Source organism: Carcharhinus amblyrhynchos, chromosome 21 (assembly GCF_965287045.1).
Source record: "Carcharhinus amblyrhynchos chromosome 21, sCarAmb.v2.hapA, whole genome shotgun sequence".
NCBI lineage: Eukaryota > Metazoa > Chordata > Chondrichthyes > Carcharhiniformes > Carcharhinidae > Carcharhinus > Carcharhinus amblyrhynchos.
In genome coordinates this window covers 5,954,087-5,980,635 of record NC_137344.1, presented here as the reverse complement: position 1 = coordinate 5,980,635, position 26,549 = coordinate 5,954,087, and the positions used below count along the sequence as shown (strand labels likewise).

General features: G+C 41.8%; 1 protein-coding gene across 2 annotated transcripts in view; it reads left to right on the top strand.

Annotated features, from left to right (window-relative positions):
• The window catches only part of cep112 (centrosomal protein 112), a 468,252-nt gene that overhangs the window by 15,170 nt on the left and 426,533 nt on the right, over nt 1-26,549 (top strand). For both annotated transcript variants that reach the window (XM_080209170.1, XM_080209169.1), the window contains exons 2-4: nt 1,586-1,717; nt 4,758-4,948; nt 8,553-8,722. In XM_080209170.1, coding sequence (XP_080065296.1) covers nt 1,618-1,717; nt 4,758-4,948; nt 8,553-8,722 — 461 coding nt within the window. In that variant the 5' untranslated portion in view covers nt 1,586-1,617. The remainder of the gene's footprint in view (nt 1-1,585; nt 1,718-4,757; nt 4,949-8,552; nt 8,723-26,549) is intronic.

Genomic DNA, 26,549 nt, shown 5'->3' with positions numbered 1-26,549 from the left:
ATAGATGTGCAGGGCTACAGGGGTAGAGTGGGAGAATGGGACTTCAAAGCTCTTGAAACAATGGCTGTTTGATAATGGGATGCTTCATTATCCCTTTCAATTGTGATAGAAACTGGAACACCGTTTAAGAGGGAATTGGATAAATATTTATGAAGGAGGAATATAAAAGATTCCTAGTAGCGAGCTGAATGAGATTGGAGCAGAGAGAATTCACTGGCACACGAACCAGAGCTCTTCTCTAAAGCCATTCTAAGACCACTATTCCTTATTAAGTCGAGCTCAGAGTGTGATTTAGAAATGTTTGTGCTGATTTAAGGGCCATGCTTCTATGAAACATGAATCAAACACCAAATTCACTCCCTTTTACCATTTTTTACTTTTGTTTCTGTTGGTTGGTGCTGACTGGTTTCAAAGTGTGAAGCTCAAATACAGATTGACTCTAATGGTTTCAGTTAGGATGATCATCTTTACACAGCCTTAATTCAAAGTAGATTCCAAGGGGATAGAGAATTGGGCCTATTAAAAGTGGCATGGACTGAGGACTCTGACTGCATATTGCACTGTGCAGGAAGTTTCTAGTTGTAATTTCAGGTTGAGCATCAGTGGGTTATATCATTGCTACGTGTTGCAGGTAGGATAGTGGGACAACATCAACTACCAGCGAATCATTGTATTGCTGCTGGTTGTGAGGAGAATCTTCACGTTACTGGTATTACTATTAGTTCAGTAATTTCAATGAGTTGCTATTAATTATTGATGGAATCAAATTTCCTTGCTCTTTTGCTTTCCCCTTGGCAAATCACTCCCCTTCTCCTGGTTTCATGCTGCCCACACGGTACTCATCTGGATGGCATGGTGGTACAGTGGTTAACACTGCTGCTTCACAGTGCCAGGGACCCAAGTTCGATTCCCGGCTTGGGTCACTGTCTGTGTGGAGTTTGTACATTCTCCCCGTGGGTTTCCTCCAGATGCTGTGGTTTCCTCCCACAGTTTGAAAGAAGTGCTATTTATGCGCATTGACCTGAACAAGCGCCAGACTGTGGCGACTAGGGGAATTTCACAGTAACTTCATTGCAGTGTTAATGTAAGCCTTACGTGTGGCAGTAGTAAGTAAACTTTAAACTTCCTCTTTTGCACTTCTTGAGTTTTCAAATTTTTGGTGCAGCAGGTGCATAAGTTCAAATTTACTTGACTAGAGGGATCCAATCTTTTGTAAGATCAATAAAATAGCATTTGTGTATGATGCATTGGCCAGGATGCCATGTGATCAAAACTTCCAGGAAACGACCAACCAGTTGGCAACTTCAAGGTCCTGCCACATTGTATGGTCCAGTCCTCTTGAAAGAGATTGCCTCAAGTGGCAGTAAATCAATTTTGATATAAAATGATCTTAATTGAGTATTTTTTTCCTAAATAAACTTTCTCCCCTGTCTTAATTCCAGATCTCTGTCCCAATATTTTTAGAGGGTAGTTTGACCACCTACTGTGAGATTAATGTGAATGGCAACATGTGACCAATCGTTTTGGCAGAATTTGATTTTTTTTTAAATAGAGTTCTTCTGAATTATTTGTTCTATATTGTTAGCAGGCAGCAGGCACATTTACTGAAGAATCGCAATGGCAAACAAGGAAGAAACCTGGGAGAAATTGGATTCAGAATTTGACCACTACTTGGTTGACATGAAACCGTACGTTCTGAAACTTTTACACAAGTCAGGTAAGCTCTAAAAGGAAGAAAGTTCATCTTTGAGACCCAGTGACCCTTAGGTAGTTTAAGTTATCTTGGAACGCCAACGGTGCCCTGATTTAAACATCAGGGTTAATTTTTTGTTCAGCTGTTTGAGATTTTATGCAATTTTAACCAAGTTTTGACTTCTACACCTGGAATGGGTATTCACCTGTAGGTTCTCTGATCTGCGCAATACTGGTTTGTGCACTAGTGAATAGCAGCATTTCTACTGTAATGTTACTACTTTTCTTGCTGTTTTCATTTGCTTCATGATATCATGCTTGCAGTGACTACTCCACGTTGCTAATTGATGTACAGCAGGGATCCAAACTTTGTGTCTGTGAACTGCTCAGGGCCCTCATCATGGGTCTGTTGGTTATGTGTAACGTTTAATCCAGTGTTCCTATTCATTTTCATTTATCTGAAATCACTGACACTTAACAGATCTGGGTGTTATCCACCAAGGGAACCATTTAGCCCCTTGAGCCTGTTCTGTTATTCACTGAGATAATGGCTGACCTGTGTCTAGCTCCATATTGTCTACCTTTGCCCCATATGCCTTAATATCTTTGGCTAACAAAAGCCTAGCATTCCTAGATTTAAAACTAACAATTGATCCAACATTCAATGCTGTTTGCAAAAAAGGACTTCATATTTTTACTGCCCTTTTGTGTGCAAGAAGTCTTTTGTAATTTCACTCCTGAAAGGTCTGGCTCTAATTTTTAAACCATAGTTATAATGTGCTAGACACGCCAGCCAGTAGAAACAGTGGGTTAAAAAACTGCTCTTTCCAAACCTCTAGGCTTTGACAACTGAAAAAGGACAAACCAGCAACTAGAAGAGTATCTGGGCACAAATGGAACTGAGGCTTTGGCTCGGGGAATTAGATTGCAGCCGCTTGAAGACCAGGAATGGCTCTAGGCTACAGTTTGTGCACTTTTTTATAAAAAATGCACAGTATTTTGCTTGGCATTCTCTGATGTGGGGAGGGAATCAATACTCCTATTTAACGACTGCCTCTTTTGGTAAGAAGTGTGAAGGACTGTTTCTTCACTTCTCTCTTTGTTCCTGGAAGATTTTCTTTGCCCAGCTGCTTGATGCTCTAATGTACTGGCAAAACAAGGATCTGCCAGCAGCAGGGCCATTAATTTTAATGGAAATCAGTTCTACGAAAGTACTTTTGAATCAATAGTACAGAGTATGATGAAATTGTTATTGGATTGAAGAGAAATGTTATGACAGTTATGTGCTTTGTAATTGATGGCCAATGCAATAATAAATGGATAGAAGTGAACCTCAAACCAGACACAATTGGGAGTGGTGAAAACTTCATAAATCATAATAAGAGCTTGAACATTTTGTCTTCTGCGCACGCTGGCACTAATATAACTACCTTGATAACCATTTTTCCAACATTTCATTATTTCTGCCTAGTGATTTTAAAAAAAATTAGCCTGATGACTTAGCAAGTTTATCCCTTGAGCATATGAGTCATGCAAACCAGAAAGGCCTGTGGTTTGTTCCTCGCTCTTTGTTAAATTACATGATTGTAGATGCAGCAGCTACAGTGTTCTACAATTGTCTTCAGTATTATTGGGTTAGAAAGGGACACTTGACAAAGGGCATTACTCCTGAAGCTGTGCGCGTTTCCCCGCCCACGTGGGTAAATTTCCAGAGCAGTTAGGTTTGGACTTGACAATGATGTCCACTTACTGTGTCTATTCCTTTTTAGCCTGGTAGCTCTCGGTATCTTCACTTCCAGATGAAGAATTTGTATATATTTTATGCTGAGTTCTGGATGTACGTGAAGCCTTACTGCTCTGGGATGATTGTTCAAGAAATTTAAGCCACTTGCCTTTCAGGAGTAGTGACAAGAAAAGCTGGCTGTCCTTGATTCTGTTTAGATTTTGAATATCACGAAGCGTAGGATACAGTGGATATTGAATAGTGTGCCTTACAGTAATCATAAAACACTTTGCCCATCTCAACCGAAAATCCATTGGATTAAGTACTTTAAGATCACTTATATTGGTATATCACCTTTAATGTAATGGTGATACTGAGTCACAGCAGAAGATTTTAAGTTAGGTGACCGAAAGCTTGGTCAAAGAGGTAGGTTTGAAGGAGTTTCTTGGAAAGGGAGGTATTGAGATGGCGAGATTTTGGGGAGGAATGCCAGAGCTTTTGGGCTGAGGCAACTGAACGGTGCTGGACCAATTAAAATTAATGCAGGAGAGGCCAAAATCAGTGGAGCGCCGATATCTCAGGAGTTTGTACAGTTGGAGGAAATTCCAGAGATAGGAAGAGGCAAGTACATGGAGGGATTTGAAAACAGGAATTCGAATTTTGAAATCAAGATGTTGCTACATTGAGAGCCAATGTAGGCCAACAAGTACAGAGATGATGGAGTGCAATTTAGTGAGTCAGAAATGAGCAGCAGAGGGAGACCAGCCAAGAGAGCATTGGAATAATTGCATATAGAGTTAAGGCTGAACTGAATTAGGACTTCACTTGTAGATGAAATCCTAATTCAGTTCCTCCTTGCCTCTGGATGCAATTATCCCAATGCCCTCTTGAAAGGGTCAAGTCAAGCAAATTTTGGAGGTGGAAGTAGGTAGTCTGAGTGTTGACATGTAAAGAGGTCACAAGTTCAATTTGGGACCAAATGTGACACCAAGGTTTTGTTTTCAACTAATATAGTTTTTCAACTGTGTTGGTAGGAAATGAATTCCATTAGTTCTCTGTAGTCATATTGTTCTCTGGTGATCAGAACCTCACTTTGATGTGTTTACTAATACCAGATTAAGTCTTGCTGCAGCCATACGCATATCAAATTGATGGTGATATGTTCTTTATGTTCTTTCCTGACTTATTTTTTAGATCAGTGCTTCCTGATGGTGGATCTGAACTGTGTCCTGCCCCACTTCTATAATATGCATTTTTCTACCACTATGCCACAGTTCATGGTATATTTACTGCACATTGAGAGAATAATTGTGCTCTTAAAACTTCTATTTACATGCTATAGAACGCCAGAGATGTGCCCTGTGGATCAAGAAATTATGTGAGCCATCTGGAGCTGGAGCAGGAGTCATGGGACGCAAAAATCGAAACATGTACGCCAAGCTTTTACTGCACATGCTGAGACGGGGAGTACTTGAAGGGCCTTTCACACACAGACCAGAACCTGGATCACTTAAGACTCTGCCTTCTTATATGGTACAAAATGTTCAGCAAAATTATTCCTACATTGAAACAGAAATAGTTCAAGGGAATTTTCACAGTAAATGTAAATCTACTTGTGACTAATAAATAAACTTTAAGTAGTTCAAGAATTGCAAGTCTTTATGGAAATGATATTCTGTGTATGTTATTTTTAAAGCTATGTCATTATGAAGATTAGTATCATTACTGTCTGGATTTTGGCATTACGTGTGTATTTTATAAATGAGTTCACAAAGAATATAGGTCTAGAAATTGTGGGAAGGCCTTTGGCAGCAGGGATAGAACTTCCAGTCAGCCTAGGAGTCCAGAGGTCCTTACTGTGTCCCATATTCTGGGGTCAAAGGTAGGGTATGTAGTTTGGATATGTGTCTGTGCCATGCATACATCAAGGGATATATATTCATCTGAATGTGGAAATGCATTTTGGCTGTGGTATCTTGCTGTAGTGTAGGTGAACCATTAAAGTAAAAAAAAATTTGCTTCTACTAGATCACTGTTAGATTCATTATTCTATTCGATCAGGGGATTTTCACAATAAGGTCATTGCAGTGTTAGTGTAAGCCTACTTGTGACGCTAATAAATAAATGAACTTTATCATAGGAAATCAGTTGCCCACAGGTGAATCTGTGCCAAGTGCTGCTAGGTTACAATTGACAGGAAATACATTGTACGATGTATTTCCCTTGTTAGCATTACATCATATCCCTATCTACCTAATAATCTGGCACTTTCATTAATTATTATTTCTGTTGGTTAGACAAACGAATGGGATGTTTGTGTATTGGAAGGGCAATTTTGGTTCTGTCCCAAATTCCCCCTCAACCCATAGTTGTGTAGTTTCTTTTCCTACTTCCTTAGGTCTCTGAAATTTTATCAGATCTGTCCTGAAGCTTCTTATTACTTTTTTTCATGTATTTCCCCTTCACCTTATTATTTAGACTTTCCTACCATGTGTTATGCATTATCCCATGCAAAAAGCAGGCAGCTGATGTGTTCCACTTTTAAGAAATCTGCGAGAAGTACACCGAGATTCTCTGGCCACCCTGCAGTGTTTTTCTTAATGGCAGGAGGTGGTGCCGGCGGTGGGATGTTCTGGTCTTGATTCTGGGATTTCCCAATGATTCCATCCCACTCCACAGGGAAATGCATGGTGGAGGTGTGCCTTCAGTGAGACCAGAAGATCCTGCTGGCATGAAGAGCCAGAAGAGTCATGCATGTGTGGGTGGCACAGACCTGGGTTTGATTCCTGGCTTGGGTACTGTCTGCGAGATCTGCACGTTCTCCCAACCCCATGTCTTCGTGGGTTTCCTCCCACAGTCCAAAAGACATGCTGGGTTAGGTACATTGGCAATGCCAAATTCTCTCAGTGTACCTGAACAAGTGATGGAGTGTGGTGACTAGGGGATTTTCACTTAACTTCATTGCAGTGTTAATGTAAGCCTACTTGTGACTAATAAATAAACTTTAAATAGCCAGGGAGATTGACCTTGATCAAAAATCCATTGAGTAGAACTTTATGACACCTTTTGTGGCAAGGGTGAAGCCAGAAAATGCAGTGAGCCATTCAAAAGTCCATTGACTTCAGTGGACCGGAGGATCCCACTGGCAGGAGCAGCTGTAAAATGCCACCCGTTTTGTGGGGAATATGCTCCTATTGTATGTTGCACCATTGATGTGTTGTGCATAGTGACCATTGAGGGGAAAACCATTTTTAACTTCCATATTCTGTACTATGCTGCCGATAGGATTGGAAGGTCGGAACAGTTTGAGCTGATTGCGCTGAGCACAGAATCAATAATTCATGTAAACACTCTTTTGAGAGCAATGCTGTCAAGACCAACTGGGTACTTAACTGCAATAGTTTAAGCAGCAACATTACTGAAATACTCTGAATTAAAGACAGACATATTTTAATTGCGTTTTCTCACAAGATAAGGTCTTGAACTATTTGTAGCTATTTCTTCTAGTGTCATTGAATTCATTTATTATTCACATGTATTGGTATGTAGTGAAAAATATGGTTTCTTGCAAGCTATACAGAAAAAACATATCGTTCATAGAGTACATAGGGGTGAAAGAAAGAAGAAAGTGCAGAATGTAGTGTTACAGTCATAGCTAGGATGTAGAGAAAGATCAACTTAATCTCACATAGCTCCATTCAGAAGTTTGATGGCAGCAGGGAAGAAGCTGTTCTTGAGTTGGTTGGTACGTGTTCTCAGACTTCTGTATCTTTCCTGACAGAAGAAGGTGGAAGAGAATATGTTCGGGGTATGTGGCATCTTTGATTATGCTGGCTGCTTTACCGAAGCAGCGGAAAATGTAGATGGAGTCAATGGATTATTAACGTTCTCTGTTTGAATAGACTGTTTTTTTAGAAAGGACACTACTCTTTGTGGACTGGAATCTGCTAGGGTTTTTCGACCAGTGTCTTAGAGCTACATGTGATCCCCAAGCCCTGACAGTCCTTCCCTTGAAGCCCAAGGAACCACATCCTATTGGTCATTTTGATTATTTGCTAGTTCGTCTTTTTTGTTTGAATTTTGTGGGCCTGGTAGTTTTACATGGACTGATTTTGGATAAATATTTTCAGTGGTAAATTAGAGGAAACATTTAACATTATACGTGGCCCTCCCACATGTACATTGAATGCACTTATGTGGCACAGAAAGGCAAATGTGTGGATTTACTCTGGTTTAAAGTATTCTTTTCCACTGTGGATCTGGATTCATGTTTAACGTGGATCGATGATCTGGAATTTGCAGTCAGCAGCTCCTGAAGAAGTGTCGAATCAACTACCAACTTTGTGTCCTTCTGTGCATTTAAAGCCTCCTGAAATTTACTGTCAGTTTTAGTGGAGTAATGGCAGTAAACACTGACAGCTCTCCCCTCATTGCTACTGGAGAGTCTGAGCCAATGCCTCCTCTTGTCTGCTGGCAATTGCTGTCTATTATATACCACAACCTCAACAAAATGAGTGTAAAAGATTTATCTAATGGCTGTTATGGTACACAACCCAAAAATACAACACAAGTAGAGGCCTCTTAATATTCAGGTAATGGTTGCCAAAACCTTTCAAGCATATAGGTCACTTCTTTTGGCCCCTCAGATACGATTATATAATGCAGAACTTACAATATTTTAAATGTGGTTTTCTCTTTTACTGCTCCCTTTCTGATAGGGCAGCTGGTAGACCTCAACTGATCACCACTGTAACTGCTGTGAGGAAGTGTGTGAAAATGACAGGTACTTTATAGCATTACAGTGGCTTGGAATTTAGAGCTTGTCATGTAGGACTTTGAGTGGCAGCACGTCAGAGGACCAATATGCAATGCAGGCTACTTACAGACGACTGAAGAAGTGATAATGTCTCTCCTTGTGTACATTAGTAACACACTATGAAGCTATTTAGTGTTAAACATTTTCTCATCTGTGGAAAGAGATCAGGGAAATGGAAAAAAAGCAGATATTGTGAATCAGCTAAAACTTGTTATTGCCCTGAGTCAGGAAATTACTGGATGATAAAGGGTCTGATCTCTGTGTCTTTTGGGGCAGGACATCTCAGTAAGTCAACTCTGATGTTTGTTTTATTAATTGCAGTCAATCTACTTTGACGAGCCCAGTTTTGCGAAACCTCTTGATCACCAAGCTGAGGCAATACCAGACTGGGTGACTGGCGAGCTGGGTGCAGGGGATTCCAAGTCCAGTAGCTCCTGGAGAAGCTCCCCTAAAGATGATGCATCTTACGATGCCCCACGTGCTACTCACAGGTCTGTCATTTTTAATAACCTATTTTGAGTCCTGTTATAGCTCCTTGTAGTGCTTTCAAACTAACTTTTCCTCTTGGGCTGAAGAATTTCAATAATCTCCCCTTGAGATGATGAAAGAATAAAGAATTGTATCTGCACCTTTTGGTGCTGTGAATGGAGTAATTTGGAATGCAAGTTCATTTTAAATGAGTGATTTTTTTGCCCAGGTTTTTCAAGGCAAAAACCTTTCTGTTCTGTACTCGATGACTTGAGAACCTCCTGCAATTTGCTGATGATCATCACACAATTTTGAGAAATTAATTCCAACATGGATAAGACAATATAAGCAGGTTTGTTAACAGGAGGATTGATTGAGTTGGTTATGAGTTGCTGAGCCATTGTTCCAGATTCAATTACCACTTTGTGCTGATTTAGCTAATCTTATGGTGGCCCAGCATTCCAGGTAGTGATTGTTGATTGCAATAGAGTGAAATCTGTTGGAAAGTGTGTGTCCTGACAGGATCAGTTCAACTGTGAATCGGAAAAGGTCATAAACAAGCTGGAGACATTAACTCTGTTTCTCTCTCCACTGATGCTACCTGACCTGCCGAGCATTTTCAGCATCTTCTGTTTTTAGTTCTGATTTCCAGTTTTTCCACTGTTTTGCTTTTTTATTTAAAATACCCCTGGTGTCCTGGCCGATCAACATCATTAAAAAAAACTGATCATCATTACATTTCTGTTTGTCCAAGCCTGCAATGCAGAAATTGACCTTTGCATTTCCTTGTTATTTCACAGTATCGCAGAATCCCTGCATTGCAGAAGGAGGCCATTTAGCCCATCGAGTCTGCATCAACTCTCTGACAGGGCAACTTATCATCCCTTGTCCTATCCTCATAACCCCATGTATTTCGCCCAATAATCTCCCTAGCCTACACATCTTGGGACCCTAAGGGGCAATTTTACATGGTCAATTTAACATGGAGTATAATGTTGGCAAGCGTGAGGTTATCCACTTTGGTAGAAATAATAGTAGGAGGGATTATTATTTAAAAGGTGAAAAGCTGCAGCATGCTACGGTGCAGAGGGACCTGGGGGTCCTTGTGCACGAATCACAAAAACCCAGTCTGCAGGTGCAGCAGGTGATCAAGAAGGCGAATGGGATGTTGGCCTTTATAGTGAGAGGGATAGAATATAAAAGTAGGGAGGTCTTGCTGCAACTGAACAGGGTACTGGTGAGGCCGCAGCTGGAGTACTATGTGCAGTTTTGGTCACCGCACTTGCGGAAGGATATATTGGCCTTGGAGGCTGTGCAGAGAAGGTTCACTCGGCTGATACCGGAGATGAGGGGGTTAGCCTATGAAGAGAGACTGAATAGACTGGGTCTGTACTCGGAGTTTAGAAGGCTGAGGGGGAATCTTATAGAGACATATAAGATAATGAAGGGGATAGATAGGGTAGAGGGAGAGAGATTCTTCCTACTTAGAAAGGATAGCAGGACTAGAGGGCACAGCCTCAAGATAAGGGGGGCGGTGGTGGCAGTTTAGATCAGAGTTGAGGAGGAACTTCTTCACTCAAAGGGTGGTGAATCTCTGGAATTCTCTGCCAGTTGAAGTGGTGGAGGCTACCTCGCTGAATATATTTAAGTCACGGGTAGATAGGTTTCTGATAGACAGGGGAATTAAGAGTTATGGGGAGAAAGCGGGAAAGTGGAACTGATCCACTTCAGATCAGCCATGATCTTATTGAATGGCGGGGCAGGGTCGAAGGGCTAGATAACCTACTCCTGCTCCTATTTCTTACGTTCTTATGTATGTTCTTATGTTCAATCCGAACATGCACATCTATGGACTGTAGGAGGAAACTAGGCAAAACCCACGCAGACACGAGGAGAATGTGTAAACTCCATACTGTCACTCAAGACTGGAATTGAACCTGGGCCCCCAGCACTGTGAGGCAGCAGTGCTAACTACTGTGTCACTGTCATTTAAAAGTGACCTAAAGATGCTACGTACATGCAAGTTGCTGTTACATAGCAACATGGGGCTTAATGTGATGGACTTTGTAGTTACTACTTCCACTACTTTAGTATGTTTGCTTTTTAATTACTAAGCATGGCTCAACAAGTTGCAACCTCACTTCTGATGGTTGTGGGCCCAAGCCCAGGTGCGAGCTCCTAGACCAGACTGACCCTGTAGTTGTGTTTCTGATGCTTGCATAATGCCAAAAGTTTAAAATCCTAATGTGCCTTACAGGCTCCACAGTATTTTGTGTTGTTTGTGGTCATGTTCACTGGAGCTCTGTTTTGGAACATTTCTGGTGTCTGTTTAAACTGGGTGCTGTTTAGCAGTACCGCATATTGAGCTCAAGATGGTGCTACATATTCAGTGAACTCATAGCTTTAGTTGGGAATTCGGTCAGATTATTTTTGTTTTTTGTCTGTGTATATTCACTTTGGATTTTTTTCAGATTTAACTTGCTTTTGCACCATTGACTATTGCTGTGTAATTCTGTCAATTAAGCATTAAATTTAATCTTGAATGAAGAACTTTCAGTTCACTTTAAAGCTATTTACACATTTCATTTCATATTGAAATGAGTGTGAGGAAAATCTAGAGATTTGATCTTGGATGATAGGAAAGGTGGTGAAAGGTTATTGAAGAATAGGTGGGAATGTGGAGTTGAGATTATAATCAGATCAGCCATGACTTTATTGAATGACAGAGCAGGCTCGAGGGGCTGAATTCACTCGTATGTATGATCATACAAATGTACACATATAATTAACGTATTTATATTTATTTTCATTGTTAATCTGAATTAACTGGATGACATTGGATACAGAAGCAAATGCTTGGAATCTGAAATAAGAAAGAAAGTTCTATTTTCAGCAGGTCAGGTGTTAGTTGGGAAGACAATGATGTAGTGGTATTGTCACTGGACTAATAATTCAGAGATTCAAGGTAATGCTCTGGGGACCAGGGTTCGAATCCTTGGCAGAGGTGAAATTTGATTTCAATAAAAAGGTGGAATTAAAAGTCTGCTGACCACAAAGCCATTGTCGAATATAGTAAAAGTTCATTCGGTTCGCTAATCTCCTTTAGGGAAGGAAATCTGCTTCTTACCTGGTCTGGCCTACATGTGACTCGAGAACCACAGCTATGGGCGGCATTGTGGAACAATGGTTAGTATGCTGCCTCACAGCGGCAGGGACACGGGTTCGATTCCTGGCTTGGGTCACTGCCTGTGTGGAATTTGCACATTCTCCCCATGTCTTCATGGGTTACCCCAGGTGCTGCAGTTTCCTCCAACAGTCTGAAAGATGTGCTGGTTTGGTGCATTGGCTGTGGCTAAATTCTCCCTCAGTGTACTCAAACAGGCACCTAGTGGTGACTAGGGCATTTTCACAATAACTTCATCACAGCATTAATGTAAGCCTACTTGTGACACTAATAAATAAACTTAAATTTGTGGTTTACTCTCAGTGCCCTCTGAAATGGCTGAGCAAGCCACTAAGTTTATGAGCAATTGGGGATAGCTAATAAATATTGGTCCAGCCAGCGACATCCACATCCCACAAATAAATAGGAAAAGAAAGGTGGTATCTGTGAAGAGAGAAACAAGATTAACGTGACTTTCATCAGAACCTATCGAGTATTGAAAGTATGGATGCGTGTGGATGGATTCAAATCCCAAACCCTTGCTCCCAAGCTCCTGACCCCCCCCTCCTCCCAGTTTTCGATACGCTGCTTTGAGAGGTAGCGTACAGCATATCTTTGTAGTGAAGTGTGAAATATGAAGGAAGGTCAGCACTGGATGCTGACTTGTGTTCTCTAGTGACTAAATGAGGAGTAAAATTGATGGATGCTTGAGAGCAGGTAGTCTGGCTATCTTAATAGTAGTGGGAATTGTGTGCCCAGTGACAGCTACAAGTGGATAAAAAGGCTGAATAGAAGGATAATGCATGCTCAATTTAAAATAAAATCTGTTTCTGATATTTTCTATTGTCGCAAATGCAAATAATGGGCTGGAATTTGCTTCAGGAAAAGAATTCTGAATGGCATGTGAAAATGAGTCAGCAACTTTTGGCACTGTAGAGGTGCCCATGAATTACTAATCACCAAAAATTACTGGATTATTTGTGCCATTCTGCTGCTGGCTATGTGTAATTAATAACAACATAGGTCAGCTCTGATATGTACGCTGATGATACTCAACACTACTTCTTTACACTCACCTGTAACTCCATGGCTAACACTATTATTAGATTGCCTGCCAGATATTTAGTTGTGAATACAGTCCATCATTCTCTGTATTAATATTGACAAGAAGCCATGTGTACCATCAACAAGATGCACTGCAGCAACTCACCCAGGTTCCTTAGGCAACACCTTGTAAGTGCAAGACTGCTACCATCTAGAAGGACAAAAGCAGCAGATACCTGGAAATACCACCAACTGGAAGTTCCCCTCCAAGCCACTTGCAATCCTGACTTTCAAATATATCGCTATTCCTTCACTGCCAATGGATCAAAATCCTAGAACTCCCTCCTGAATGGCACTGTGTTTGTGTACCTACACCACATGGACTGCAGCAGTTCTGGAAGGCAGCTCATCACCATCACCTCGAGAACAACGAGAGTTGAGCGATAAATGCTGTCTTCGCAAGTGATGACCATATTCCATAAAATTAATTTTTAAAAAATCATATTGAACGGCGGAGAAGCTCAAAGGGCTGAATGGCCTCTTCCTGCAGCTAGTTTCTATGTTTCTATCCCAATCCATTTCATCTATTTTTCCTAAGGTGATTTTCCAGCCACCCTGCTTCCCTCCCCTCTACCATTGGGAAACAGTCCATACAAATCTACTCCCCAAAATTCTCTTTTCAAACCTCTTCAAAAAGATCTTCAACAATGTATTAAGTCATCTCTTTTAACTCCTCATCTATCACTTTAAAGCAATAATGAATTTATTCCAAAAGTAACCAGGTGTCAGTTAAGCATTCTGGTATGGTCTAAGGATGTGGAAGATGCTATATAAATGCACATTCACTCTTGCTTCTTGTTGGCTTTTTCTCTGAGATGCCTTGTGGCGTTGCTTTCTTGAAAAGATGTCATTTTGCTTATAAGGATCCTGTCATGTTGTGGGTTTGATGGGAAAACAAAGTTTATTTTTCTTCAATCCTCACATCTGTTGCTTGGTAATCCCCTTTGATGGCCTCTTTGATTGGATCAGTGTTTAAGAGGAAGTAGGAAAGGAACAAAATGATTTTACATTTTTTAAAAAAAGTACATAGGATTGAAAAAAGCCAAGAGATGACAGAAGAATTGGCGGTTCTCTACCACCATCCACATCCCCAGAACTTGTTGTGGAAGCATCTCACACCCAAAGGAATTAGTTAGAAGGGCAATTGCTGTTATAATGAAGAGATACATGGAAGCTAATTAGTTTACAACAAAGATCCCACAAACTGACAGAGCCGCAGTTTGACACCACATCCTGAAGATGGCACACTTCCTCAGTACTGCGCTGAAGTATGTTGAAATCTACAATTAGGTTTGAACTCAACTTCTCCAAGAAAATAAAAGACTTGCATTTACATAGCACTTGTCACAAATGCACGGTCGATGCTGTCGGTAAGCTGCATGGGTGCATGGCTACGCAGCAATCCTGTTCGTTCCCTGAACAGAACATTCAGGCACACGTGCAACATCCCTTTAAGATGTGTAAGATCTTTGTCTCATGTTTGAGTAACAATCTTAAAGGATGCACCAAGTTGGCCATGCACAACAAGGAGAAATTGAAGACAATTGCTCAGGATGTCCCAAAGTGCTTCACAGCCATTGAAGTACTTTTGAAGTGTAATCCCTGTTATAACATAGGAAATGCCAATGCACTATCATACCCAATTATAGAGCTACCAAATGACCCAAGATGTAATCAGAAGGAACTGCAAGACATCAGATTGTTATGAATTGAGGAAAAAATTAGAAAAGACTAAATGACAAAGACAAATAGATTATAACGTGAAAGACAGCATGCAGTATTGTTGAAATGACAAGATAACTAAGCTGAAAAGGAATTTCTGGGTAGTTATATGGAGCACGTGAAAGGGAATGTAGCCCACAGTTGATGAAGCATAGGTGAGATCTCACTTGGAATATTGAATCTATTTTTGGTCAATGTGCACAAGTCAAAAGGCTTTAGTGGACAACCAGAATGTCATTAGGCTTCACATCTTTGATCTGTGGAGAAGAACAGAGCTCACCTTGTTATTTGGAAAATAAAAAGCTGAAGGGAGAAACATGATTCACATTTAATATCCTAAGTGGAATCTGGTGAGTGGAGGAGTTAATTGTGCAGAAACAGATGATCTGATTAGAAGTTTAGGAAGGTGCCAGGTAAAGTTGATATAATGAGTTTTCCACACGCAAGACTTGTTAACCTCTCAAACAGTGAATGCTGACAGTCGATGAATTCAGATAGGAAGTTCAACACCTCTTAGAGGGAATGTTTTTCTTTTTGTTCCATTCACTGTGACATTTCTGCAGCTACAGCACCCTCACCTGGCCCAGAGTGACTGCCTCAGATGGGGTACCCTGATGTGCACTCAGATCCTGCATGGATCAGCTGTCAGGGGTATTTGCAGACATCATTAACCTCTCCTTACACCAATCTGAGGCCCCTTCCTGCTTCAAGAAGACATTAATGTCTTAATGACTACCATCCGGTGGCTCTGACATCTATCTGAATGTCGGGGGTGATCCTTCCATCCCGCTGTGCTGCTCTTGTAGCACAGCTGGCCTGGAGACAAAAGCGGAGGCACTACAGCCTCCGCAGGTCTCCAGTACCTGGATTTTGGGTGCCATCAGCTCAGCGCCAGAAATTGGTGCAGAGCTGCATAATTTATACTAATTCTCATTTAAATGTATTTTACATCTGATTAGCAGGGCCGTGACTGAAATATCCTAGTGTGTCTCTGAGAACCGCCCACACCCCACCTGGCTAGGAGTGGTTCACTCCAGCGGGCGACCCAACCCCACTGGAGTGAAGGGGCCTTCGAGGTCACTCAAAGGGGGCTGGATGTGTATAGATTGACTAAAACAAGATTCTGTGGGCTTTGAAAAGAAGTTCTTCCTCATCTGTCTTAAGTGGGCAACTCCTTACTCTTGAGATTATTACTCTCTGGTCCTTGACTCTCCCCACAAGGAGTAACAACCTCTCAGCATTTACCCTGTCAAACCCCCTGAGAATCCTATGTCTCAGGAAGGTCACCTCTCATTCTTCTAAACTCCAATGAATAGTCCCAACCTACTCAAACCTCATAAGAAAATCCCTGCATACCTGAGATCAACATAGTGAGTTTTCCCTGGACTGTCTCCAATGCCCATATATCTATCTTTAGATAAGGGGATCAAAAGTGTTCCAAATATGGTCAGTTGAATAGAAGTCTTGAAAAACAATAGGGTGAAAGGTTATCGGGGGATCAGCAAGAATGTGAAGTTGAGGGTGCAATTCTGATCAGCTATGATTTATTGAAAGATGGAGCAACTCTAGGGCTGAGTGGTCCTCTTATTTGCGAAAGAATACATTGGCCTTGGAGGGAGTACAGAGAAGGTTCACCAGGGTGATATTGGAGATGAGGGGGTTAGCTTATGAGGAAAGATTGAGTAGATTGGACCTGTAGTCGTTGGAGTTTAGAAGGCTGAGGGGAGATCTTATGGAGACTTGCAAGATAATGAAGGGGCTAGATAGGGTAGAGGTAGAGATTCTTTCCACTTAGAAAGGAAACCAGAACTAGAGGGCACAGCCTCAAAATAAGGGGGGGTGGAGAGTTGAGGAGGAACTTCTCTCAGAGAGTGGTGAATCTCTGGCATTCTCTGGCCATTGAAGTGGTGGAGGCTACATCGTTGAATATGTTTTAAGTCACGGGTAGATAGATTTCTGATCTATATGGGGAGTAAGTGGAACTGATCCACTTCAGATCAGCCATGATCTTATTGAATGGCGGGGCAGGCTCGAAGGGCTAGATGGCCTACTCCTGCTCCTATTTCTTATGTTCTTACCCCTTCTATGTAATTAGCTTGTGTGTAAGTACTGTGTCAGCTTTCTCATGTACACTGCATCACACCTCCACCCCTCTCGATTCCTACATTGTTACTTAATTATTAAACTGCTTGTTCGACACCGAGTGCTGAATAAGCTGAAGTATTCTGTGCCATGTTTGTTTGTGGGATGTGCTACTGACCACATATCCACATAATCACTAAGACCACCTGCTTCCACCTTTTGTAATATTATCTTTCTTTCCTTTCTGCCACAGCTCATTGGCTGCTGCAAACCTCATTCATGTCTTAGTTACCTCCACGTTTAACTATTCCAATGCACTTCCGGACAGCCTCCCATATTTGACATCCATTAACTTGACATCATCCAAACATTGCTGCGCCTGGTCTAACCTGGAATAAATTTGCTTTGCCTATGCTCGCATTGGCTTCTGGTCTAGCAATGTCTTGATTTTAAAATGATCATCCTTATTTTAAAATCTGTCCTTGGCTTGCCCTTTGCTATAGATCTCCTTCAACTCCATGACTCCTTTGAGATTTCTGGGCTCTACCAACTCTTCAACACCCTGATTTTAGTTGCTCCATCACTAGTGGCTGTATCTTTTGCTATTGAACCCTCAGGTCTGGAATTCCTTTCTTAAACCTCTCCGCCTATTCCTCTCTCTTTTGTCCTGTAGGAGACTCCTTAAACTTACCTCTTTGATCAATGTTTCGATCACCATCACTAATATCACTTTATGCGACTCGGATCTTGATTTGCAAGATAAACCTCCTGTCAGATGGCTGAAGTTGTTTTATTATTTAAATATGCTATTTAAATATATGTTGTTGAATGTTTTTCCTTTGAGTTCGGTTGCCTAATCTGCTAAGGCTGTCCATTCTTTTCCCTTTGGCTTCCATCTCCAACCTTGAACATTCTTGCTTAGCTATTGGCTAAGTTACACCTATGTTCAATTTAACTTTAACCCATTGAATTTTGCCATTGGCTTGTATAATTTTTCAAATTTTGTTCAAAATGAATGCAATCCAATAACTGTGGTCATGATTGATTTCCGCCCCCCCCCCCCCAAACCTGTTTTCCAGTATATCTCTATTCAGAAAATCCGATTCACTGTAAAATTTGAATCATGTATGAAAAATTTGGTATTTGTAATCGTAGTGTGTCAGACAATTTCTCACATGCTTTCAATTTCAATTGGAAACCGTGCTCCTCTAAGTTTTTCAGTATTTTGTTTTTTAGTAATTTAAAGTGTGACTGGGGTAACACGCGAATGCCTCATGTTTAGCCCGATACAAATATCTATTTTCACTTTGTTCCAATGGATTTGTCTCCCCTATCCCATGAGCTCTGATTGTATCCATTTTAGGGGTGTTGCTGCCCTTGGAGTGTTGTTCATTGATCGGGGCCACATATTTCACTCTGGTGACTTCCAGAATGTATTGTAGCAAGCGCTTTAGAGGATCCCGTTTAGTAGACCTTGGAAATTATATTTCCAATAATCAATTGTGTAGCTGAAGTGGTAAATTCAAATGTTATTCTGGTTGCCTTGTCTGAAGCTGGTGTTTCCGGCAAATTTTTTTCCAATGGGATAGCCCAGCTAACAACTATCCTTTTGACTTTTTCAAAAATTTCACAGTTAAACCTCTTGTTTTGTGTTCCTGAAGACCTAAGAAAAAATGGAAAAGAGATTTTACAGCATATTTTTTTTAAAACATTGAATCTTAGCTAGAAAATCACTGACATTAATGTCAGTTTTCTTTTAATAAGGTATTTGATGACTTGGAATTTAGGGTTGAATTTGTAATTTTTTCAACATGGTGACCAAGCATGGAGCGAGGTGAGGAACAGAATGTATTATGTAGCTGGAGTTTTAAAGCAATGGCGTCTCTACAAACCCCATTCCCTTACCACTGACCCCATCCTTCTCCTTGGCGCTGTTTGCAATTAAACCAGACTGTTCCCAACCTTGGTGTTGTACTTGGCTGTGAAATGATCTGATTCCACACCTGTACCCTCACTAAGACTGCCTATTTCCATCTCCATAACATCATTTGATCTCACTCCTGCCTCTACTCATTTCAGTACTGAGACCTCAACTAATTGCAAAGTATTTCAGTGACTTGGATGAAGAGACTAAACGTATTGTAGCTAAGTACAGTCCTGGTCACCATACTACCGGAAGGATGTTGATGCATTGGAAAGGGTGTAGAAGAGCTAGTGTGGAAACAAAGTGCAGATCAGTTAGCGACATGCATCAATGTGCCAGAACTACCGTCCATACTATCAGATATTGTGACTGCAACTTTGGGTCAATCAGCAGAGATCGAGATTTCAAAAATCCTTTGCTGTCACAGGCCTTTCTTCTGCAAAAGAGACTGAGGCACCGAAGAATCAGTGAATGTCTCTTAGATAAAGAACAACCAAATCTTCGGAAGGCAACCAGTGCTGGATAAATGTCCACCAAATTATCTTTGCTATTAACTATTATTAGTGTGTAATAACTTGTTGCCTGTCCTTGTATATATGCTTTAATGACATGTAAAAATACATTGGTTATTTGATGTTATATATTTGGTTTGATGTTGTAATATTATAAGAACATAAGAAATAGGAGCAGGAGTAGGCCATCTAGCCCTTTGAGCCTGTGCTGCCATTCAATAAGATCATGGCTGATCTGAAGTGGATCAGTTCCACTTTCCCGCTTTTTTCCCCTTAACCCTTAATTCCCTTGTCTGTCAAAAACCTATCTACCCGTGTCTTAAATATATTTAGCAAGGTAGCCTCCACCACTTCAACGGGCAGAGAATTCCAGAGATTCACCACCCTTTGAGAGAAGAAGTTCCTCCTCAACTCTGTTCTAAACTGACCCCCCCCCCCCCATCTTGAGGCTGTGCCCTCTAGTCCTGCTGTCCTTTCTGAGCGGGAAGAATCTCTCTACCTCTACCCTATCCATCCCTTTCATTATCTTACATGTCTCTATAAGATCCCCCCTCATACTTCTAAACTCCAACGAGTACAGACCCAGTCTATTTAGTCTCACTTCATAGTCTAACCCCCTCATCTCCGATATCAGCCTAGTGAACCTCCTCTGCACTCCCTCTGAGACCAAAATATCCTTAAGCAAGTGTGGCGACCAAAACTGCACACAGTACTCCAGCTGCGGCCTCACCTGTGCCCTGTACAGTTGCAGCAAGACCTCCCTACTTTTATATTCTATCCCCCTCGCTATAAAGGCCAGCATTCCATTCACCCTCTTGATCACCTGCTGCACCTGCAGACTGGGTTTTTGCGACTCATGCACAAGGACCCCCAGGTCCCTCTGCACCGTAGCATGCTGCAGCTTTTTGCCCTTTAAATAGTAGTCCCTCCTGCTATTATTCCTGCCAAAGTGGATAACCTCACACTTGCTAACATTGTACTCCATCTGCCAGATCCTCGCCCACTCGCTCAGCCTATCCAGATCCCTCTGCAGACTTTCCACACCCTCCACACAATTTGCTTTTCCACTCATCTTTGTGTCATCAGCAAATTTCATCACCCTACACTCAGCCCCTCTACCAGATCATCTGTATAAATGGTAAATAGCTGAGGCCCCAGCACCGATCCCTGCGGCACTCCGCTAGTCACCAACCGCCAATCAGAATAGCACCCATTGATACCAACTCTCTACTCCCTATTAGACAACCAATCCTCTATCCACGCTAACACCTTACCCCCAACTCCATGCTCCCTAACCTTCTGAAGCAACCTTTTGTGCGGCACCTTATCAAGCGCCTTTTGAAAATCGAGAAACACCACATCCACCGGTTCCCCTCTGTCTACCGCACTAGTCACATCCTCACAGAAATCCAATAAATTCGTCAAACACGACTTCCCCTTAACGAATCCGTGCTGCATCTGCTCTATCAAACCATTACAGATGCCTCGCTATTTCTTCTTTGATGACGGATTCAAGCATTTTTCCTACAACAGACGTTAAACTAACCAGTCTATAATTCCCTGCCTTTTGTCTGCTACCTTTTTTAAACAGCGGCGTAACATTAGCCATTTTCCAATCTTCTGGCACTCCCCTGGAATCCAGCGAAGTTTGGTAAATAATCACTAAGGCATCCACTATCGCCTCTGCCATTTTCTTCAGAACCCTGGGATGTATTCCATCTGGTCCTGGGGACTTGTCCACCATCAGTCCCGCTAGTCGATCAAGCACTACCTCTCTAGTGACAATAATTGCATTCAGGCCCTCAACTCCTACCATCCTTCTATCTTTAATATCTTAAACATGTTGACACATGTTTAGCTCATGACATCTTTGGCTGCTTTGTGAACGTTTAGCCCATCTACCCCAAGCCTTTGTACAGTGAACAACTTATCAATAAACCTGCCTTGTTGACTGTAACCAATCCACATGCTGCAACTCCATTTTCTTTTATTCTCATCTCCCATATAAGACTGGACAAGAATTTTTTTTCTCAGAGGGCTATTAGTCTGTGGAATTATTTTCCCCAGAGAGGAGTGGTGGGGCGGCACAATGGTTAGCACTGCAACCTCACAGTGCCAGGGATCTGTGTTCAATTCCCAGCCTTTCTTCCACAGTCCGAAAGGCATCTGGTTAGGTGCATTGGCCATGCTAAATTCTCCCTCAGTGTACCTGAACAGGTGCTGGATTGTGGCAACCAGGGGATTTTCACAGCAACTTCATTGCAGTGTTAATGTAAGTCTACTTGTGATACGAATAAATAAACTTTAAAAAAGATGAATAATTCATTGCAAGAGAGTGCCTCCACAAAATAAAGACAATGTTTAATGTAAACTCATCGCATTTGGCACTTGCTAGGTTTGCAGTTTCTTTCTTTGAACTTTTTTCTCCTTTTTTCTGATATATTTTTTAAATACCTTGATGCCAGGTGATTGAATGCTTCATCTCATTTTGTTCACTCAGAAATATGACTAAAATCAGTGGTATTCTTTGTTTTACTTTTGAAATTCTTTCTCTGTAAACCAACACAATTGACACCTTGAGAACATACTTCTAATCTAACTGTTGCCAGTGAGTTCATGGTTTGATGAATTGAGTAATATGATACAATTCTGCAAAGTTTTTGGAGTCCACCAACGATTCTTCTTAAAGTATTCTAAATATTGTGTTTAGTAGTAAAGGAAATTGCCTTTACCAGCTATGTTTTAATTAACTTAACAGATTAGTTGCATGGCTCACTACTTTTCATCTTCAAAGATTCTATTGCAAAACTTAATGCGTTATATGTGCGGCTTCTGCCTCCCCCCGCCAGCACCTCCCCATTTCATACTATTTTCTGACGAGAGAGTTTACCCAGCAATGTTTTTTCTGTTCAGCCAAGTGCAGAATAACAGGCTGGTGTTTGAATAAGTAAAAATTAGTGTCTGATTTCTTTCTTTGAGACTGCTACCTCATCCTCCATCAAGAATCATGAGCCTTAGCTTTGTTTGATCTCGGCACCTGTAACTCTAGCCATCTTCCGTCCCCGCCACATAACCTCATTCATTATCAAAGTGTGCGGATGGATTGAAAAGTAATTCATGCCAACTACTGCAGAAAGCCCTATCAGTCAACAGGAATAATCCTGTATGGACTGGGGTAAACCCTGCAGGTGCTTCATGTTCTCACAGAGACACAATTGTCTTGTTGCTGCCCACCTCGCTGTTGTAGCATTTTTAAGCTTCTGATAGAAAATCATTGCGAAGGGTGACACGGTGGCACAGTAATTCACAGTGCTGCCTCACAGCGCCAGGGATCCGGGTTCAATTCTGGCTTGGGTGACTTTCTGTGTGGAGTTTCTCCTCATGTCTGGGTTTCCTCCAGGTGCTCTAGTTTTCTCCCACAGTCCAAACATATGCAGGTTAGGTTGATTGGCTACGATAAATTGCCCAAGTGTCGGGGGATTAGGAAAGTAAAAATGTGGGGTTACCGGGTTGGGACCTAGGTGGGATTGTTGTCAATGCAGGCTCAATGGGCCAAATTGTCTCTTTCTACACTGTAGCTGCTATGATTCATTTGTTCCGTGAAATCATCTTTTGGACGGGACATATTGGGAGGTTAATATGTAAAGGTTTTGCTTTGAACAGAAAATGCTGGAAAGCCTCAGCAGGTCTGACAGCATCCTTGTCGAGAGAGCAGAGCTAATGTTCTGAGTCTGGATGACTTTTTGTCAGCGCTGGGCAGCTCTGAAGGAGAGTCATCTAGACTTGAAACGTTAGCTCTGCTCTCTCTCCGATAGATCTTTTAGTTTCTTACTGGCCACGTTGAGTTGAGTTATTACACTGGTGACGAGGACAGACCTGATGAGTTGTTGAAAGTTTTCAGTGCAGAGTTAGAGGGGAAGCAGAGTGTTCACTCCTCCAAGTTCAACTCCGAAGTTGGGCGCAGTACGTCGAGAGACTGTTATTTTTGTTCCTAAAACAAAGTAACAGCAGAGGACAAGCAGAAGATGCTTACAGTCTGCTGCCCACAGACTTGCAATCTGATGAGGAGTTTGACATGATCCAAAGATCCAGACAAAAAACCTTCAACCGGTTAGTCAATTTGGTTAATGGTCACTATAACCCCTGACCTTCTGTTATCATGCAAAGGTGCAAATGCCATTCTACTGTTAGGGGGCCAGGAGGGATGGTCTCTGGCTTTATGGGCAAAATTCAACAGCTGGCTGAGCATTGGGAGGCTTTTTATTCATTCATGGGACATTGGCAGAATTTATTGTCCATCCCTAATTGCCCTTGAACTGAGTGGCTTGTTAGGCCATTTCAGAGGGCATTTGAGAGACAACTACATTGTTGTGGCCCTGGAGTCACATATAGGCCAGACCAGGTAAGGACAGCAGATTTCCTTCTCTAAAGGACATTAGTGAACCAGGTAAGCTTTTCTGACAATCAGCAATGGTTTCATGGTCGTTGGTAGATTCTTAATTCCAGTTTTTTTATATTGAATTCAAATTCCAACATCTGCCATGATGGGATTTGAACCTGGGTCCCCAGAACATTAGCTGAGCTTCTGGATTAATAGCCTAGCGATAAGACCACGAGACTATCGCCTCCTTTCATGATGTGGGATTGTTTGGTTTGTAGGATCACCAACCTCAACATCCAAAAGGAACTGCTTGCTGAAACCAAGATTTCGCTGGTAAAAGCAGTAGAGATGGTCCAAGTGACTGAGTGCACTGAGCAAGGCTTGTGTGAGCGTTAAGGTATGCAGAATGAGGTGAACCGGTTATGGCGGGAAGCAGCTGCTGCTAGGAACAGCCCAAGTGAGGTCAGCAGGGTCTGAGAAGAATCGCTCAGTACCAGGGTCGGAGGCTTTTTTGTGGTGTAGGAGAGACCATCCCCAGGAGATGGGCCAGTGCAAGAATTTGATCTGGTTCAGATGCAAAAAGAAGGGTTGCCTGCGACCTACATGTGGAGTGCATGAGGCTGCACAGAATGCTGTAGAAAAGAAGGAAATGATGACTACAACCCCTATGAATAAGCTGGTGGAGAAACCAAAAGAGGGATCTGAGGCTTACACACATTAAGGTCCAACTCAGCAAGATGCCTGGCATTGAGATTGTTTTAATGGGTAATGACACTCCCCAGTAAATGGAGGTTGACACCTGATACTGTGGCCACTGTCGTAAGTGCAGAAAACATTTAAACATCTCCAAAAGGAACAGCAGCCTTTAAACCTTAGCTATTCTGAGGCTATTTTGGTGATGTATACAGGAGAGACACTGAAGATAGTGGGGACAACCTCCATGCCTGTAGGAACCAGTTAGTCAGCGACCCATCATGGTGATTGAAGGACAGAGACTTAGTCTCATGGGACAGGACTGGTTAAAACAAATAAAACCAGACTATCTGAAAATATTTAATGTCGAGGATGGGGGGATTCACGGAATTCCTATTTAAATATCAGGAGGTATTTTGGAGAGAACTGGATTTGATGAAAGGGGTTAAAGCTAAAATTTACGTAAACCTTGAGGCTATGACTCGGTGTTTTGAGCATGCCCAGTGTGTTACACCAAAAAGTAGAGATTGAACTGAAAAGGCTGGAAGACCTGTGCAGTTTTCTGAACAGGCCACACTGTACTGAAACCAGACCATATCATAAGAATCTGTGGGGACTATAGACTAATGGTAAACAGGGGAGCTCTACTGGACTGTTAGCCCATCCAGAGGCTGGAAAACCGCTGTGATAAGTTAGCCCGGAGCCTCAAATATACTAAACTAGACCTAAATCAAATCAAAAAGTCATACTTATCAACAGCTGGGACTGGAAGAGGATATCAAAAAGTTAGTTATAATAAATAATCTCAAACAGTTACATCAGTACACTGCCATTTGGTGTCTTATCAGGCTGTGCGCACTATGGTGAGCTTGTCACAAGGAATCCTCAAAGTGTTGATGTATTTGGATGATGTCCAAATTACAGGTGTGTCTCCTGAAGAACATGGCGCAAACCTGGAGGAGGTCCTAAAGAGGTTATTGGAAGTTGGCATGTTTAAAATGTGAGGAATGTATTTGCTCAAGCTGAGGAGGCTACGAACCTCAGTTTTAAAGTCCATGCAAAGTGGTTGCATCCCCCTCATAGACAATGTGAAGACTGTTCAGGGAGTGCCGGTGTCTAGGAACGTGACAGAACTGAAATCCTCCTAGGAACGGTCAGTTACATTTGTAGGAACCTTCTATAATATCAACAAAACTGTCGCCTAACCCCAACACCAGCTTTTTAAAAAAAATCAGCGAGGGAAGTAGGCTTTGGTCCAAGTCAAACAGGCTTCACAATTGTCGACATTGCTCGTGCACCAGCGAGCCATTGGTAGTCACCTATGATGCCCTGCCCTAAGCAGTTGAAGTATTTCTATCGCATGGAATGGCAGATGGGGCAGAGAGGCCAATGCTGTTTTCTTTGAAGACTTTGTCAGATGCTGAGAATAAATACTGACAATTTACATAGGAAGTAGACACTTACGTGATGATGAAATTTCGCCATTACCTCTACAGACGACACTTCACGTCATGCAAGACCATAAGCCATTGTCAGAGTTTTCCTCGGAGGATAAACTAGTGCCGCCTATTGCCTCGATCAGAGTACAGAGATGGACCTTACTGCTGGCAACTTACAACAATGTCCTCCCTCCAGCATAGGCAAAAAACACACTTCAAATGCATATGCACTTAGCTGCATTCCACTGCTACAGACCACACAATCGCCACCTGTTCCACAGGAGATAGCATTGGCCCTGCATTTTTTTTAAATGTCTTGCCCGTTTCAGCAGCCTACATTGTCATTTCCAATAGGGACACATTGCTGTCAAAGGTTATGAAAATGGTACTGACTGATACTTCAACAATGTAAGGATTCGCATTCTAATCAGTAATCTCTGAACTGTCTGTGCTTTATATGCTCTGTCTGAGGCCAGAACTCTCCATTCACCTGACAAAGGGGCTAACCCCGAAAGCTTGAGTATATTATCAAATAAATAGGTTGGACTAAAACCTGGTGTTGTCAGACTTTTCACCATACTTCAACAAGGCAGAGCAAATATAGCCTTATTCTTTTTAAAAGTTTATTTATTAGTCACAAGTCAGCTTACATTAACACTACAATGAAGTTACTGTGAAAATCCCCTAGTCGCCACACTCTGGCGCCTGTTCTGGTACACTGAGTGAGAATTTAGCATGGCCAGTGCGCCTAACCAACACGTCTTTCAGACTGTGGGAGGAAACCGGAGCACCTGGAGGAAATGCACGCAGACACAAGGCGAATGTGCAGA